At 41.3% G+C, this 19,098-nt stretch overlaps 1 protein-coding gene across 3 annotated transcripts; it reads left to right on the top strand.

Moving 5' to 3' along the window:
• The first annotated feature begins 7,437 nt into the window (after nt 1-7,437).
• On the top strand, nt 7,438-18,153 carry LOC109199748 (uncharacterized). 3 transcript variants are annotated; one of them, XR_003219567.1, is made up of 5 exons: nt 7,438-7,489; nt 7,846-7,994; nt 11,530-11,616; nt 13,170-13,262; nt 15,154-15,276. XR_003219567.1 is itself a non-coding variant. In XM_025906145.1 (2 exons), the coding sequence occupies exons 1-2, from the start codon at nt 7,635-7,637 to the stop codon at nt 11,568-11,570; spliced, it is 666 nt and encodes a 221-aa protein (XP_025761930.1). In that variant the 5' UTR covers nt 7,568-7,634; the 3' UTR covers nt 11,571-12,303. The 3 variants fall into 3 exon arrangements, 1 of the variants encoding a protein (XP_025761930.1); XM_025906145.1 differs by lacking the exons at nt 7,438-7,489; nt 13,170-13,262; nt 15,154-15,276 and having other exon boundaries at nt 7,568-7,994; nt 11,265-12,303; XR_003219568.1 differs by lacking the exons at nt 7,438-7,489; nt 7,846-7,994; nt 11,530-11,616; nt 13,170-13,262; nt 15,154-15,276 and adding exons at nt 15,494-15,628; nt 16,699-18,153.
• The last annotated feature ends 945 nt before the right edge of the window (nt 18,154-19,098 follow it).

Raw genomic sequence — 19,098 nt, 5'->3', positions numbered from 1 at the left:
AACAACCGGATTTGGTGTGTGGTAGTAACAGGTAAATGAACATTTTTTTAAAATTATTTGAATATATATGAGTGCTTGTGCATAAATACACAAATAATACACATATTTTTTGCAATTGTAATTTAAGTGATCTAGGTAGCTCTGTTTTGGAAGGTCAGTTAACGCTAGAAATGTGCTTTGGAGTTTGTACGTGCTTTGTCTCTAGGGGCCACCGCATATATTTATATAAACATATATAATTAGAACCACGTATGTTTTTCACATTAGTAATTCCTTTTGTGCATAAATTTATATTATTGTTAATAATAAATTAATTAAAGCAAAAAACAACCTGAAGAGCCGGTTCGGAGCCGAAAGAGCCGGTTCTCTAAAAAGCTGTACCAGACTTATGTTGATGCTTGTACTGAACACACGGTGGGGTCCAGACGGGAGGATTAAACATGTTTTGGTTTAACTTTCCCTGCCGTCTGTTGGCAAATGTGTCCGAGCAATCCGGCAAGCGTGCAATTACTCTCAAACCGCCAAAACAGACAGGCAGTTCTTATCTGGGCCAGCCAGCGCCTTATCAGGAAGGACTGGGCTCCACATCAGGGTTACATCCGAATGCAATTACAGCTGGAGGCAGCGAGTCAGGAGGGCAGCAGAAGGAGTCAGTTTCTAGGACAGGCCTCAAAAACCAACTAGAAAAATTTGCATTTCCTGCGAAAACGCTGTGTGGATGCTGTAAAGCTGAAGCTGTTCGCTGGAAACTGCTGAAAAAAGCAGAAAACAGCTGAAGAAGCTGAAGTCAGTATTGAAAGTTGTTGAAATTGTAATAACTTTGCAGGTGAATAACAACTTAGCAAAAATATAAGAACTTTGCAGAAATTGAGTTACTTAGGTAGAAACATAGTAACTTGACAGAAATAGTACAACATGGCAGAGGTATTGTAATACAAAGAAATGTAATATTTGGCACAACATTACAACTTGGAAGAATGGTGTAAGAGTACAACTTAATATAAAGTAGTATAATGGTATAACTTAGTAGAAATGCAACATAGTAACAGAAATATTATAATTTAGCTGAAAAGTAATAACTTGAGCAGAAATATTGGAAAAGCAAAATGACCAGCTGAAAAAAAAGCTGAACATGGTTAAGTTCCCTCAAAACTACTTCTCGCTCACCTGAGAAAAATTGGCAGAAATTTTAAAAAAAATACAAACAAACAAGAAAGACCAGCCAACAGATACACACAATTACAAATATGGACATATGGAAACTCAAATGCACAGAGACACACAGGATCTATGCCAGTCAACCAGTCTGAATATATTCAATTTATATCCTACAATGAGATGCTGCGAGAAAAAAAAAGAGGTCTCTCTCTCTCTCTCTCACACACACACACACACACACACACACACACACAGGCTGTGTCCCAATTTAGTGGCTGCACGCTTCGTAGTACGCGCAGTACATGTACTACGTACGGTGCGTACTGAATATTAAACTTGTTGTTGTCTTTCATAGTGTGTAACTTGAAGGCCCTGAGTACTTTCTCCCACACTGAAAACACTGGAATGATAACATTATTTGAACATTACCTAATAAGACTGATTCAGGACAGACAATTAGTTATTTAAACTTCTCTAGCAGTCCTTCACAAACAGGGAACAGTCTGTCTATTCCAGGGGTCGGCAACCCGCGGCTCCGGAGCCGCATGCGGCTCTTTAGTCCTTATTTTGCGGCTCCGGGTGGTTTGGGAAAATAGAAGAAGTATTTAGCTGAAGTGCATTTTATTTGTGTTTAGTTCTTTTTTAAAAAACTTGTAGTTCTAAATTGGTAGATTATTGTGATTTTGAAATATAAAAATAAAATTATATCTTATTATTTTTTTCATCGCTCAAAATAAGCGTCACACTCGGGGAAGCGGGTGTACCCGCCGAAACGCTGTGCATTTATCGAGACTTTCAACCCCAGGTAGGCCAATTATGGATCTTCGGATCCACATTATGTCAGCAGCTGTTCTTCACCGTGAACTATGTTAAAAAACAAACACCGCTCACGCCTCACAGATGACAGCTTACAGTCCTGCGTAACGATGAAAGCCCCGATTTGCAGACGCTGTGCGCCGAGGTTTGGGACCAGAAGTCTCATTGTAAACATATCACGGCAGACCCGACGATGTTTGCATGAACACGCTTTTCAGCATCTCTTTATTGACCACTTGTCACACACGGTTGCTGTACGCATACAGCCGGCTGTAGCTTTTCAGCTCACAGCCCGACAACACAACAGCAGAGAGAGCACAGACTTTAAGGCGGTGAGGCGTGATTGCGGGTGCCGCTCAGGTGTGTCCGACTCCCCTGCAGCGGCACTACAGACCACGCCCCGCCACACACATTAACAAGGTAAAATAGATATTTAGGCAGAATTTTGCAAATATGTTTTTTTTTTTTTTAGCGGCATAGTGCTTTTTTTCCAATTACTTTTTAAAAGGGTGGCGGCTCACAACAGTTTTTGTTTGCTACATGGATCATTTTAGTTCAGCTGGGTGTCTTTCCTTTGTTATATTTCTTTAAGAGTTCAAAATGTGTTAATTACATAAATAAAATGTAGTTTTCTCTGTAGCACTTCCTGGATTACATAAGCAACACACCTTAGTTGCTCTGTGGATTCTTTTAAAAAGCAGTTAAAAACGTTTCTGTTCAAACAAGCCTTTTGTTGATCTACGTATTTTATATTCTTTACATTATTTACATTTGATCTTTTACATTGTGTATAATGTCTATTGATTGTATTGTTTATTTTAATATTTGTGTACAGCGCTTTGTGACTGCCTGTCTGTGAAAAGCGCTTAATAAATAAACTTTACTTACTTACTTTAGTTGTGCACACAAAGCACAAAAAACAATATATACAGTGTTATCTTCATTTTAGATTTCAAAAAGGATTTGCGGCTCCCAGTGTTTTCTTTTGCGTGGAAACCGGCTCCAAATGGCTCTTTGGGTGTTAAAGGTTGCAGACCCCTGGTCTATTCTCTCCATCTGTCAGCTGCTGCTGGCTCTTCCTCCTCCTCTTCCTCACACACTGCTGAGTTTGTCCTGGTGGATCATCAGGGGTGCAAAGCCTCACAGATGATGTGCAGCAGTGGGTCCCTCAGTCTGTCCTCATAAATATAGTATAAACATAAATACATGTTCATACTTTTATTCCATAATCAGAGAGAAAGAAACAGAGAGAGAGTGCAGGACAGACAGACAGGTGGCAGTCTCAGGTGTACACACTGCTACAAAACAGCACAAGAGAAGGAGGATTTAGTGTTTGTGTTATTACGAGTGCTAAACAAGAAGAGTTCCCAGATGGTCCAGTGGACACATGTGTGACTCCTGTGATGAAAGCATCTTTCTTTCAGCTTAACGAGTGAACCGTCAGCTCGTTCAAACACACGTTAAAGTCCGTTTGGCTCGACACCACCGAACAGAGGCAGCAATATAACATAGCTAACATTAACAGTGCAGTGAATCCTGCTTGTGCCGTCATATTCAGGACTGCAAACCGAGCAGCATCACTGACTTTCAGCTTGTTGTGTTTGTGGATATATGACTGACTTTAATTATCCATAAAATCATCACATTCTCTGTAAGATTAAGGTCAACTATATATATATTTAGAAGTAGAGGCTTTAAAACCAAGTTAACGCTGAAAGTGCAAACATCACTAATGTCACATAACTTTGCCGACATGTGGCCAACAGTAATGTTTTAATGGTCTTCATTACTCGCACATAAATAAGTGACATCATATTCAGTACTTTTCCTTTCTCTCTCTCTCGCTTGCTCTACTACTCACGCCTCCTCCTCGTTGTTTTGTGCCTGGGTTAACTGGGAACACACCTGTACGTGATTGTAGAGCGGTCAGTATAAGGGTAAGCCAGAACCAACGTTAGGGCTGGACTGGGACAAAAAATCGGCCCGGGCATTTTGACTAGAGACCGACCCACCAGGCATTATAGGAAAAGCCATAAAGCCTTTGAATGAAAACAAACACTATGATGTACACTGCCTTGTTGGTACATATGTATCAATCTAATAAACTTAAACCTACACAGTCCTCCCTATTCTGGATTTTAAACAGTACATAGCGGGAACAAAAAGACTGCTTGGTCCAGTCAACCTCCTGAAATATATACAACACATGCTAGAAACCTGAAATTAAGACCAAGAAGACTAGAGGTGAGACATGACCACTAATCAATATTAAAATTAATAAATGACAGATTTAGTGATATTTTTATAAACTATTTATTTACCAAAACAATACAAAACCGCATGGTAGCACAAGATCTTTTTTTAACATGGCAACCTTTAAAAAGTGAAAGAAGACAGAGAAAGAAAGGTGAGAAAGAAGAATAAGAATAACACTTAATTGAGCTTTTGATGGCATTTTAAACACAGTACTGGTACAGCATCTAGAAAATGTGGGAAAATACTGGCATCATATACGGTACTTACTTTGAAGAAATTATATGGGACGCTGACAAACAGGACACAAGTGAAAGGACAAAGAAGAGTGAAAGGCAATTGATGGACTTGCTGAGATGATCACAACAGCGTGGACATTTCATGCTGGAAAATCAGCCATGGCACAGATGCACCATCTGAGCGACCATGTTGCCCAGCAGCTGGACGGTGCAGTCATCTGGGCCCACAGTGGCTGCGTTGATGTTGTCTGAGTACATTTTACTGTGCTTAGCTGCAGCAGTGTGAACGACTGTGTCTGTGCTTGTGCTTTCTGCAAACTTGATGTTACACAGAAGGTTTCTGTTCCTCGGAGGTCACAGCTTCTTCAGGCTGGGATGTTTTCTCTCTTGGGGATTTCTTGTTCCACAGACTGGCCACTCATTTAAGAAAACCTCCAGAAATCAAAGTATAATCTTTTTAAAATTTTATTGATTTTTTCTTTTATCAATTTAAATCAACAAAACAACTCACTCGCTGTTTAAAATTATTTAATAGAGATGAAGCTTAAAACTAAGCTCCTTTTGTTTTTGTAATGACCTTATTCCAATCTATTTTATTAAATGGAGTTATTTCTATTAAAGTTGTGCTTAATGTTTTGGCTGCTGAAACAGGAAGGTGTATCTCATGTTCACTGTATGATTTCATTTAAATGTACAACTTTGCATGGATCAAATCTCACTAAAAAATATTACAACAGGATGTTCTCTGCATTTCTACCTAAAACAGTTTGGACTGAATGACAGCTACTCGACATGCGTTCAGTCTAAGCTGAATATTTATACATTTGTCCGACGGACAGTGAATGCAAGCAGAAATCAGAGTGTGATTTTTCGTTTAAAAATTTTATTCGATTTTCTGAAATTTGATCATTAATTTAAAGTGCCAGTTTAATTTACTGACTAGAAACAAAACCCCGATAATTGGACAATTCCCTCTGAGCAAGCATGTGGCGACAGTGGGGAAGAAAAACTCCCTTTTAACAGGGAGAAACTTCCGGCAGAACCAGGCTCAGGGAGGGATGGCCATCTGCCGCGACCAGCCCAGGGGTTTTTAAAATGACTCATTGGATGTTAAATAAATTGGCTTGTTTGATCGTCTGTTGTTAGCCAATTTAAAGAGTAACTTTGATATCAGTTTTTACAGGGGAGACACCGACTGTTGTCTGCGGGTGATGCCGAAACACCGACCCAGAAATGACATGAACCTGCTGATACGACCTGCTGGCGCCGCTGCCGACATCAGATGTTCTTTAAATGTCGTGATGACTTTTTCCTCAGCTGCTTGCTGGTTGAGGCAAATTAAAATCATGACACACTCGGGATCCTTCCACTCCTTAAGTAGAGATTTGTAAATGACCTTGTGTGAGGTTTTGAAGGTCTTCAAGGAAGGTTGAAAATCAATATCTTGGACCTCAGCCCAGATCTTCTTGACCAAGCGGTTCTTAATTGCAGAAATTGTATCATCTGTGTAGGAAACGCGTGCTTTTTTGAAAGCACGCATGACAAGTTCCTCCACGCAGACATCAACTGAAAGCTGCTTCTGAGCCTTGATTTCAGAAGACTCTCGGACAAGTTTCTCTGTAGATGCCAGGTGTTTCTTAAACACAGAGATGAAAAGTTTGTCCAGTGTCGGCTCTCTTAAATTCAATGGAATTTCCTTGCAGAGGTCTTTGAAAATGTCCTTTGCAAGGTCTTGTAGGGCCTTTGGTGATAAAGTCAAATCTGCTGTTTTTATTTCAGAGCAGATTTGATCTAACAGGTGCTGGTGGAGGAGTCTAAGGGGCAGGCTTTGGATTCTTTTGCAGCCTGGGAAAGCACAGCTTGAAGGAGTGTGCTGAGGAGCCTTTTTCCCTCTGGTTCACCTCGAGGTGACGCAGAGGGTTTCTGCTCCTCAGAGGCCACGGCTGCTTCTTCAGGCTCTGTTTCTACCTCTGAGGCTTCTTCTAGTTTGACATTTTTGACAGTTCCACAGACAGCGAGGACTCCAGATCTTTGTCTGGTTGTTCTGTCTGTGGGACAGAACAATTGTCTGTCTGAATTTCCTGTGCCTGAATTTCCTGCTGGGTGCAGGACGTGCAGTGGGCGAATCTCCCACACGACACCCGGAAAAGATCTTTTATAAAGCCTTCTTCAGCTCTCTGATCCCATTCCGTGAAGAGAGCGGAAGCAAGAAAGCCGATGCGCACCTCCAGTTGGCTGAAGAGGCTGTCGATGCATCGTTCTTGTGGGATTTTATATTGCACCAGTGGGGTTTTGACAGAGTTCGCGCAGAGCTTCACCATCTGAGCGGCTATGTTGCACATTAGCTGGACGGTGCAGTCATCTGGGCGACCTGCCAGCAAGTATCGCAACTGTAACATGTTAATTTTATTTAAAAAGCCATCTATGAGCAGATTCACAGTGGCTGCGTTGATGTTGTCTGAATACATTTGACTGTCAGCTCTTACCTCGTGTGTCTGGTTCCGGTGCATTGACTGGACTGAATGATAGTGCCTGCTACTAACACCTGCCTATATGCGTTTCAGAGTGCTGCGTTATGATGTGTGTTCTATGAGGTCACAGCATCAGTCGCTTTGAAGTCTCCGCCTTGAAGTCTCCGCTTTGAAGTATCCCTGTAAGCCCCGCCCACCTCTAAACAGAATGCGACGGACCGTTGCCTAGCAACATCTTCACATCGGCGCCGGTCGTATGGATTTGAACCATTGACTGTAGAAAACATGGACGACGCGACACCGCCTCCTCCCATTGTGCAAAAATGAAGCCAAAATACCCGCTCTTGAAATACCCCGCTTGTGGAGGCCTCCATCTTGCAAATTTGGAGCCAGAGTCTGCGCAGTAGTGACTTGAGGTGGAGCGACTGTGTAACGCTCCCGCCCACACACCCGCTGGACGTGACCGCAAACACGCCCCCTACACTTTTTACGTAGCCTGGCGGCGCGAGTTTTTTTGCTTGTTTACCGCGACTGACGACTCGTTTAATTAAGGTAAATACAACCATGTCACTGTTATAAAAAAAAGAAACACAGCTTATCATCTTATAGTTCTAAAATCACTCTGTTGTTAATTCGTTAGCTAGATTAGCCGCTAGCATACGCACTGTGTTGGAGGCTTGTTGCTAGCTAGTTAGCGATGCTACAAGCACTCCTCTTTTCTCCCCTTTTGCCTCCCAACATCATAATGTTACTAACCATCCACCCCCTCCTCTCTTTCTCTCTTTCTTTGTCCACCCTTCTTTTCCCCCTCCAATCTGTGTCTGTCTTCATCCAACTTTATTTCCATCCCTCTTTTTCCCACTTTATTTCCACTTCCTCCAACCCTTACATACAACTTCCTCCTCCAGCTTCTCCCCCCCTTCCAGCGGGAGGTTCCTACTTCATGATCAGCCGCTCCTTGGGTCCAGAGTTTGGGGGGGCGGTAGGCCTGTGCTTCTACTTGGGCACAACCTTCGCTGGAGCCATGTACATCCTGGGAGCTGTCGAGATCCTTCTGGTGAGTTGCTTTGTTTGCTTTGTTGTTGTTCCAGTTAGCATTGTGTTCTCCAGACTTTTCTCTGGGTGTAAAGACCAGGGTTCGTACGGGTGCTTGAAATCCTTGAAAATGCTTGAATTCTAATGTCATCTTTTCAAGGTTTGAAAAGTGCTTGAATTTCAGATGTGGTGCTTAAAAGTGCTTGAAAATGTAACTGTATTTCATTCACAATAAATAGCTATCTGATTGAATTGTTTTCTTATCAGATAGAGAAATAAAATGAGACGCAAAAGCAAAATTTCCCCGCCTGGGCTGCCTTGCGTCTGTTTCAATATGTGACCCCGCCCCTCCCTCGGACAGTCGGGGATGAGTGCGCTGAGTGTGATGCAGTATGGCAGCGCTATTACGGAATATGCTGTGAACTTAGCTAACATTACTTAGCAGTAATATGAGTTAATTTACTCAAGTGAAAGCTTTAAACATTAGCCCGATACATAACTAGCTAACTTAAGGCTTTCTGATTAACCCTCTGGGGTCGACGGACCCAGAGTCTCCATTTCAACTTGGGTCGAACGTGTGGACTTCAAGCTATATACCAGTTTTTAAATTGTGTTGATAGGTCACGTAAAACCGATGTTTTTTTTGAGGGGGGGGGGGGGGTTCTGAATAAAACAGTGGCGTTTACTCCGGGAAGAAACGGTAAAAACGGCGTTTTTATGGAGAGCGCTAGCAAACACGCTTTGCTTGTGAGTGAAAAAAAGAAAAAACACTCCTTCCCTATTGGTGGAAAAATGTACCATGTCGACCAATCAAAAAAATGATATGGCAACATGTGGTATTTGGTTGTAGGGAAGAGGGAGAGAGCGAGTGAGCGAAAAAGAGAGAGAGAGTTTTGATACGTGGGAGATTTGTGATGTTTATCATGTTTGGAGTCTCAAGTTAGTGTGTTGTCTTGTGTAGTTAGTGTGTAGTGTAGTTGTTGTTTTGTTTTGTGTGTCAGTTCTACTAGTGAATGTCACAGTTGCTGCAAAAAAGCCACCAAAGGCAGATTGCAGTGTAAACGCTGAGTGACACACCTGCTGTCAGACCTGCAGGATTTACCCCTGTGCTGTCTAACTATTTTTTGGAGTTGCATAAATAAATTGTGTGCCTTCTTATTTTTGGCAGAACACCTGATTGTTCTGTAACTAGTTTTAAATGGTTATATGAAAAACGTCTGAGCCTTGGCTGCGTTTTAGGTAAATAGTACCATATGACTCTGTTGTTTGCAAAACTTGTGCATATTTTTTTTTAAAAATGTACAATTTCTATTTGCATTTCAAGTTATGAAAATGATTCGTTAAACATGCTTGTGGTTTTTACAGTCAAAAATATCACTTTCTACTTGTATTTTAAATTTTGTCTGAATTTGGATAAATTGTGCTGATACAATATGTCAAAATGAGAAAATAACAGATTGGCAAGATAAACAGTTTTTAAAGGTGAAATATAGAGGTCAAATCAAAAGTAGTCAAAAACGGCCAATTATACCCTGGACACCAGAGGGTTAAAGGCTAAAAGCAAAGTGTCACCAAGTACTGTTTATATTTGTGTGTATTACTGCAGCTTTTTTTGAGTATTAACTTGGTGCCTTTGGGTGAAATAATGGTGATATGAGGGACTGATCCATATGGTCACAAAGACTAGCCACTTGTTTCTGTGCTACCAAAGTTCCCTGGCTTTCATTCAAAATGTGTTTATCGTCAGCACCTGCACATTAAACTACTTAAACATTATAAATGTCTTCAAGCGCACACTGAGGCCTGTGGGGCACTATCAGCCACTGAGACAGTAGACACATTTGTGTATTTGTATGTGAATATTTCATACTTTAAGGCTGCCTGTTTATTTAAGGGAGATGAACAAAATACATTGGAATTGTACATAACATCACAGATGATAAATTCAATAAATGGTAAATGGCCTGTACTTGTATAGCGCTTTACTAGTCCCTAAGGACCCCAAAGCACTTTACACATCCAGTCATTCATCCATTCACGCACACATTCACACACTGGTGATGGCAAGCTACATTGTAGCCACAGCCACCCTGGGGCGCACTGACAGAGGCGAGGCTGCCGGACACTGGCGCCATCGGGCCCTCTGACCACCAGTAAGCAACGGGTGAAGTGTCTTGCCCAAGGACACAACGACCGAGACTGTCAAGCCGGGGCTCGAACCGGCAACCTTCCGATTACAAGGCGAACTCCCAACTCTTGAGCCACAATCGCCCACATTAAATAAATTCAATAGATTTTAAGTAGATGCTTGTGCATTCTTACAGTCTTATATGTTGAATTGAACTATGTGATCTGTTCAAAGCCTCCCAGTCAGTGCTGTTCTCCATGCCTGTCTGACTGTACATGATGTTATTAGCACAAACACTTTAAAGGTGATCATTTATGACTTCAGCAATAATACAGACAGCAATGTAGTTAGCAATAAAACAGTTAGTTTTATTGGGAATTAACTTAAAAAACAACAAACAAACATCTGTCTCCTATTTTTTTTTTTGTCACAAAAGCATCAATATCTGATGAGAAGACTTATTTCTTTTTGGGTTTTTTGAACAGGAGAAGAATATCTCTAACTAGTTGATTTGTTCACATTTTCACATCTCAATTTTTAAGTGAAATGTGCATTTTGAGTTTATACAATATGTATATAAGGCGACCGTTTCCTTTTGCAGTATTTTTGTGTGGTGCGTTTTTCTATTTCTTAAAAAAGGGGGAACAAAAGTGTTTGTTCACCTAGGATGATTTGTTTTAATTTTTACATGGTCTTACTGAGGTGATGCGAATTGAAACATGCATACTTTTTCTTTTCTTTTTTCTTTTTTTTTTTTTGATGGGGGGTGGGATGGGGATGTGCTGGAAAAGCTTGAAAAGGGACCCTGAAAGTGCTTGAATTTGACCCTGAAAAAAGCGCATGAACCCTGTTGATTAAACCATGGTGCTTTAAAATGCTTTAAAGTGATGGTGTTTTATGTTTTCTCTCATGTACAGTGTGACCCATTTATTTAGGTAGTTTAAGTGTAATTAGTAGTTACCTGGAGATGCTGTATTTTCTGCAGTTCCTGCTTTCACTGAAGCTTTTGATTATTTCTTTGATTCTCAGTGCTCAGGCTATTGTCTCCTTCCACTCTCTATCAGATTTTTTATTTTTCCATTTGCAGTACTTGCCATTTCCTTAAACATAGTGTGATTTGCTGGGTTTGTGTGTGTATATTTGAAATCTGTGTGTTTCTGGCAGGTGTTTGGCCACGGGAAAGATGACTGGGAACCTACGTGGGCCCTGCTGCTGACAGTTCTGATAGCTGGAGGGGGGGGCACAGAGTCAGCCCCATCCCTCACCCCACCCCAGTCCAAGCAAACTTTAGATGATCTCTCACATGAATTTTCATTTCTGCCCCCCACCATCCCACCTTGTGTGTGTGTGGGTGTGGGTGTGGTGTGGTGTGGGGGGGGGAATTCCTCACCCCGGCCCAGCCCAACCCAACCCAACCCCACATCGACAGCCCAAAAGGACGAAGGCAAGGAAGGCAGCAGGTCCGGATAGAATCTGCTCCAGACTGCTGCAGGACTGTACAGAACAGCTTTGTCAGGTGATCCTGTACATCTTACATATTTCTCTCATGTTTCATCTTGTGTCAGTACCAAAGAATATTTCCTAATAGTCATAGTTTGTGTGTGCGTGTGTGTGTTCTTATATATCAGAGAGTGAGTGTTTGGACACGCCTTCTCATTCAATGGTTTTCTTCTTCATGACGATTTACATTGTAGAAATATTCACCTTTTATGGCTGCACTGGTTTGCCAGCTGAAACATGTAGATGCATAATTTTTTACAGCCTTTAAGATCGAATTCATGTTGGGGTTGAATCACAGATTTTTACATATAAAATAAACAGTTAATACTTCTAGTCTCTTGACTAAAGAGATTCTACTGTGATGATTAAGCCTATGAGCAGGAGGTGTCTCTCTCTGCACTTCAGAGTACACCAGAGTTTTGTGTTGAGGCCTCTGGTGGATTGAATTCTTTAAACATGAAAACAGAAAGAAGGAACCTGCTTTAAATCCCTTCGGGTACTCGCACTTCCTCCGGCAGTTCAAAGAATTGCGTGTAATGTTAATTCTGAACTGGATGAAGTTCTTAAAGTGCATAAACTGAACCACTGCGTGAATATCCGGTCTTTAAGTCTGACGTCACTAGCCGTGTCTGGGCTTAAACTCCGCTGCAGGTCCATATATCAAACGATCACTGAGGCATTACTGAGAGTTGAAAAACTTTCTAAAGTCTTTCATTTTTAATAAAATGATCAGTGTTCTGCTCTACCAGGTGTAGCAATTGAGTTTAACATCCAGGCATCCATGAAAATGGAATTTATGATATTTAACGGAGTTAGAAGTTAGCAGGAAGTTAGCTCGCTAGCTTCCATCTAAATACAATATAGCATGTCCTGACTGCAGGGGTTTTGGAAACAAATTCAAACGTACAGCTCTGCTATCACTTCTGACATAAATGAAGACAGAAAACTAAACAGCAGTGACTTTTGTAGGGGTACTGAAGTTTGGCCAGCTGGTATATAACTATGTGCTACGTGACCGCTAGCGACGCAGCTATGTGAGCATAATATAAACAAGCTAACTTTTTTCCGCTCGATAAAAGTTAACGTGAAGATTCTCGGCGGTCAGGAACAAATGTAATCGCATGGCAGGATGCCGTAAACGGACCAAACTTCAGCCAGGAGAACAACTGAGATAATCCATCCACATTAGTCATTCATATACTGCTGCACGGGCTGGGCTGTAGTTGCATCTTAAGGTTTTAAAAACTGAGCTTAATTAAATGATTAGCAGTAATAAAAGCCGAGGGAGGTCAACAGTGATCACTGACTGTTTTAGGAGCTTTTTGAGATTAAATAGAAGAAAATACAAAACATTAAACACGTTAACAACACAAAAGCCATATTAAACGCAGACTACTTTAGGCCCGGAAGTAGGATTCGTCACGTCATCACTTAAAGACCGGATAAGGTTAAATGTGGACCTGAGATCTCAATAAAATATAAATTCCAGTCTGTTTTCCACTAATCTCTACAACAGCTGTTTTCTCACCTCTTCTGAGCATGTCCATGTACCTCTTCTCTGCACGACAGTGACATCATATACCTGTGAGGACGCTGATGATGGAGCAAAGGTCTCAGATGCTGAGACAGATGCGACTGTCTAAATCTAATCGGCACAGAGAGGTAGGTGTGGAAAGCTTACAGCGGGGTTTTGTGTGGTGTGAAAAATGCCTGTAGGTTTGCGTAGGGTTGATTAGGAGTTGTGTTTGAAACTTTATGCAAGCTGGGTCTTAACAAGCATTTGTTCACCACTTTCACCAGGAGAGCCCTAGCAGTAGCAGCAACAATGGTAGGCCAGAGGCAGGCGTTGCTACAAGGTTTCAGGTAGCGCTGGGCGATATGACGATATGTATCGTGTGAGCGATAGAAAAGTGTCTATCGTGCCATTTGTCTTCTATCGTTTTTAACCCAATTTTTATAAATTATTACATAAAATATATAATTAACCCTTTACAACCGGTCGGAGCAGGCACACTCCGTTTTGCCTAACTATTTTTAAATCCCTGTAGAACTGGAACCACGTAAGGTAGCGCAATAATTTTTTTTTGCATATGAAACCGGAGGAGTTGTACTTACATCTAATGCCATTAGCCTGCCCTAGGTCACAGTTTCCTTCCACATATAGCTTTGCAAAAATTACATAAGAAGCACTTCCAGCAACAAAAACAAAATATTCCAGAAACGCGCTTTGCCGATCCGATCAGCTGTTCATAACACTTCCTACTTTGGAATCTAAGTCAGCGCGAACTATCGCATGTCCGCCATTACCTGTCCGAAACCGGAAGTGACGTCATTTTCGCAGAAAATGTAGTTTTTTACCTTCAAAGCCTATATTGGTGTTTTTAAAAGTCATGTTTGACTTTATGCTTTTCTGTATCGTTTCTGGGATGCTTAGGAGTCAAATTACACTGTTGGAAATAGTTTATTTTGATGCACATGCTGTTTTGTTTTTTTGCAAATTTGCATTATAATATTTATTTTCATTTTTCCTGTAGTGTATATAAAAAATTAGTGCATCTCAAAAATAAAACTATGAAGACACTCAAAATAAATTTCTCGTGGTTGGAAAGTATTTTGTGCAATTTTTTGTATTTACAGTTTTGAAGGATACACCTCTTAAATTTCTCTAACTAGAAATATTTGTAAAAAAACAAAACAAAAACGATTTTCAATTTTTTTCTAGTTTATTGCACTTTTTTGCAATTTATGTAGTTACTATGGACTTAATGCATACATATTATTAAAATTTGGGCTATAACACTTGTATTGATGTATGGAAACTTGAAATGCTCCCACAAATGGCACTACAGCATGTAAAATGTAAAGATAAGCTCTGGCGGACTTGGTTCTATGGTAGATCTTAAAGGGTTAAATAGCCTGTGGCAAATATATTAGTGTTGTCTTCTCACTATACATGCTCCATTTTCTCTTGCATAAAGTTAAAAGTATAAAAAAATATTTTTCGCAAAGAAACTGTCTTGTGGTTTTGCGACCTGGTGCTGCTATACGTGCGCCCGGATTTGCGACATGCTTTACGGTAACTCAAAACAAAGACTGCACCCTCTCCACTCGCTGTTTACAAACTGCGTACTTTCCAGATGACCACAGGTCAGGTGGTATATCGTGATATATATCGTTATCGTGATATAAAATAATTCATATCATGATAAATATTTTTTCCATATCGCCCAGCACTAGCAGCGGGAATGCGATCGACTCACGTTCAGTTTTTGTTGTTTTTTTTTGTTTTTTTGTGGTCACAGCTTTTGGACAGAATTATAAGGGAAGCAAGATTTTTTTTTTTTTTTTTTTTTTTAATATGTTGCAAATAAATCAAAAAGTACCAAAAAAAGGTTAAGAAATACATTTTGTGTGCTTACAGGCTTAAGTTACAACCTTTCATTTTGACTAATTTCTTAAAATTTTGTTATTACCATATAATCTGCCTTTCCATTAAACTGCTGCTCGTCACTCATCAGTGTCACGGCTGAGCAAACATCCTGATCTCTTACAGGACTATGCATCTCTTTAAAAAGAGACCAAGACCAGAGTCAGCCCCATCCCTCACCCCACCCCACTCCAAACAAACTTTAGATAATCTCTCACATGGATTTTCATTTCTGCCCCCACCATCCCACCTGGTGGGGGCGGGGGCGGGGGGATCCCTCACCCCGGCCCAGCCCAGCCCAGCCCCACATCGACAGCCCAAGAGGACAAAGGAAAGGAAGGCAGCAGGTCCAGATAGAATCTGCTCCAGACTCCTGTGACAACACAAGGCAAGAAAACAAAGTGTTGATCTTAAACTCTAACAAAGCCTTTAAAGTTTCCGCTGAACCCTCTGCTCTGTCTCTGCCCAGGTGTGGCGCAAGTGTTTAATGCGAATCTTCACAGTGGCCCAGATGGAGGATAATTCCATCCAGATGAAGAAGGATTTGTTAACCTTCACCTATCAGCTACGCATCGATGCTGAGGTGGAAGTAGTGGAGATGGTACGCACAAAAACCCAGAACGTCTCCCTCATTTCTTCTTAAGTAGCTTTAAGTTTGCTGAAATGATCTTCCAAGAAAGAAGGAAAGAAAGAGAGAATAAAACAAGCTATACTGGATTTAAATCCAGCTGATCTCCCTTTAAGGTCATCCTTTTAAGCACTGCTTCAATTACATTACCGGGTCTGACCACTTGCACTTTGACTGAAATATTCACCTTTTATGGCTGCACTGGTTCACCAGCTGAAACCTGTAGATGCATAATTTTTTACAGCCTTTAAGATCGAATTCATGTTGGGGTTGAATCACAGATTTTTACATATAAAATAAACAGTTAATGCTTCTAGTCTCTTGACTAAAGAGATTCTACTGTGATGATTAAGCCTATGAGCAGGAGGTGTCTCTCTGCACTTCACAGTACACCAGAGTTTTGTGTTGAGGCCTCTGGTGGATTGAATTCTTTAAACATGAAAAGCAATTCATCTCATGTAAACAATAACGTGGCTGTTTACGTTTGGACGAAAAGCCCAAATGCACAGAAACAGCTGCGTTTTCAAAAATACCCGTGTAGGTGCGGACGTAGCGTAAAAGAGTTAGTAGTGTATTTTATTACTACCTGTAATTTATTGCAGATTACATGTATTTGCTTAATTGTTTACTAAATGTTTGAGGTGTGAAATAAACTGCAGTGGAGCAAAATATGGGTGTGTGTGGTTGGAGGATGTGTTCGTGCGTGCGTGTGTGTGCGCGCGCGAGAGAGGGGGGCGTGAACATTTTTCTTGTAAAACAAAGGGGGGCCCAGCAAAACAAGTTTGGGAACCACTGGCCTAAGGTGTGATATAAATGACTAAAGTGATAGCTCAGCCTGTAAAATGTGAACTGTCTCAGTCAGCAAAACAAAGAAACACCAACAGCTCCCATCAGGATACTTTAAAAAGGAAAAAAAAACTCTTTAGCGATCCAACAGGTGCTTCCAGGTGTATAAACAATGGCAAAGTAAACAAATTCCCTCTCTCTCTCTCTCTCTCTCTCTCTCTCTCTCTCTCTCTCTCTTCACCTCCTATGACCGGCAGGTTTATGTTCTCCGACCGCGACACAACTGCCGGCATCCCGGCTGGAAACATGATCACCATGTCCAAGAAGCTGCTGTGGGGCGCCACTACCAGGATCGGCGCCTCCTTCACGTCCGCCTTACGACCTTTCACCTTAACCCAATGGAAGCCCACGCAGAAGAACACTGCACGGCCCAGCAGCCACAGGATCAGGTGGAACAGCCAGCGCCGCCAGCCTGATAAGGGTTTGGAGCGTTCCTCCTGAGACAGGCCGGCCAATCGCAGCACAGCGACGATCCAAGCAGAGATTAACAAGATCCACGCCAGGAAGACCCGTATGGGGAGCAGGGTGCAGCCCAGGATGATGCCCTGCAGGATCAGAGGGGAAAATTAGAGATGTTTAAACATAATGCAGGGTTCAATCAAGTGAAACACACACCACCAAACATCAGAAACACGGTTTCATGGTCTAAATCTAAAAAGATGCCCTCTTTAGTTCTTTTCATGGCATCACAAAGCCTTAGTCAATCTAAACTCAACCACTCAACACGGGACACATCAAGCTCAGCTTGATTTAAAGGTCAAGTTTAGGCGAAGTCATTGTTTCAAACAAACAAACATTATTCCTGCTGATTTAAGAAAATGTAAGATATATGAATCGTAGTGTTTGTTTATATAATGCTAATGAGCCATGTTTGCTTGGTGGAGCTGGTTAAATGCTCTTCGGGTGAAACCTGCTTAAAGATAACTAAGAGGCAAAGTGGAAATCCATCAGAATGATGGAAGGTTTTTCTTTTTCTCTGTTTTTCATTAATAATAAAGCGAGCGAGCGTGTGCGTGTGTGTGTGTGCGTGTGTGTGTATTGCTTTTATTAATCCCTCAAAGCAGAAGAAGTAGAAACAATGCTTCCAATATGGCAGCCTGATTAAAGAGCCGGTGAGGCTTTAGCCTTTAACGTCCACAACAGACAGACCTCTACACGCTGCACACAGGGAAACCCTTGCTCTGAGTCTTCACCCACAGCAACACTTCCCTGTCATCATCTGTGCTGTGACTCCATCAAGGCAAAGGGAAGCAACACGTAAACATTTTCTCAAACTGCTGCGCTGAAACAGTTTCCAAAGAGCATGCTGTGTGAGACGATAAACCTCATTTAACCTTTTAACCTGTGGCTTCCGGAACAAACTCAGGCGAGTCAGTCACTGCAAACACATTTATAGCATCAAGTGTTTGTCAAATTAAAAGGATGTGTTTTTTCTACAGCTAGGATCATTTTCTATGTGCAGTAAAGTGCATCATCGGTGTTCAATCATACATTTTGTAATTGTTATAAACAGAACAAATGTTTTCTCAATTCACTGCTTGATTCTTAACTTGTTTAAATGAAACATGATGAAATGTCTGCATTATTTTTGAAATGTCCTTGGCAGCGCATGTGTCTGCATTGTAACTTACTAATAAAACGTCCTGTGTGTACTTTGGTGTGTGATATATATTATTTTAAATGGTAAATGACCTGCATTTGTATAGCACTTTACTCAGTCCCTAAGGACCCCAAAGCGCTTTACACTACATTCAGTCATTCACACACTGGCAATGGCAAGCTACATTGTAGCCACAGCTGCCCTGGCGCGCACTGACAGAGGCGAGGCTGCCGGACACTGGCGCCACCGGGCCCTCTGACCACCACCAGTAGGCAAACGTGGGGTTAGTATCTTGCCCGAGGATATTTGGCATGCAGCCAGGAGGCAGCCTAGGATCGAACCACCGACCTTCTGATTATTGGCTGACCTGCTCTGCCACCTGAGCTACAGCCACCCCTATATTATATTTTATTGCACATAAATCAGTAATTTTATTTTACAGTTACACACAGCCTTATATCTCTGCTTGCTGATGTTGTTTCCAGTGTAAGTAACTTTAAAGTGGCTACATGACAAATTTTCTTAGGGATTAATAAAGTGTTTTGATTCTGACTAATGTGTAGTATTTAATGATTCAGTAATGAATGAACCTTGACCTTCTTGGAAAGCCTTTCACTTCATTTGAAAAGCAGTGCTGTGTTAAGCTGCCTTGTTGGCTGTAATAGTTTACAGATGAAGCATCTCCTCTCTTGTCACGTGCCATTCATTCTCATTCCCTCTGCTTTACTGCTTCCATGATGTTAAGCTGATTTTAAATACTGATCTGATACTTCCTGGAGGTTTTTATTGTAGAAAGACTCTTTCTGATGAAACATCAGCTGAACTTGTCAGATCAGTGTGCTGAAAGGAAAAGGTATAACATCTTTTCTGACATGCAGTGGAGCCCCGAGAGTCTGAGACCAAGGGTGAGAAATCACATTGCAGGGTGACTTCACAATGACATGACAGTTCAGACATTATGCTATAAGCAAGGTATAGCATCACCAATAGTGACAAC

The sequence above is a fragment of the Oreochromis niloticus genome, linkage group LG3, assembly GCF_001858045.2.
Source record: "Oreochromis niloticus isolate F11D_XX linkage group LG3, O_niloticus_UMD_NMBU, whole genome shotgun sequence".
Lineage (NCBI taxonomy): Eukaryota > Metazoa > Chordata > Actinopteri > Cichliformes > Cichlidae > Oreochromis > Oreochromis niloticus.
This window is presented reverse-complemented; position numbering and strand designations above follow the sequence as displayed.

Excerpts from the sequence above, each read along its gene's own strand:
- LOC109199748 (XM_025906145.1), top strand. The coding sequence starts at position 7,635 with ATGCTACAAGCACTCCTCTTTTCTCCCCTTTTGCCTCCCAACATCATA. Across the intron at positions 7,995-11,264 it reads GAGCTGTCGAGATCCTTCTG|GTGTTTGGCCACGGGAAAGA; the intron begins GTGAGTTGCTTT and ends TGTTTCTGGCAG.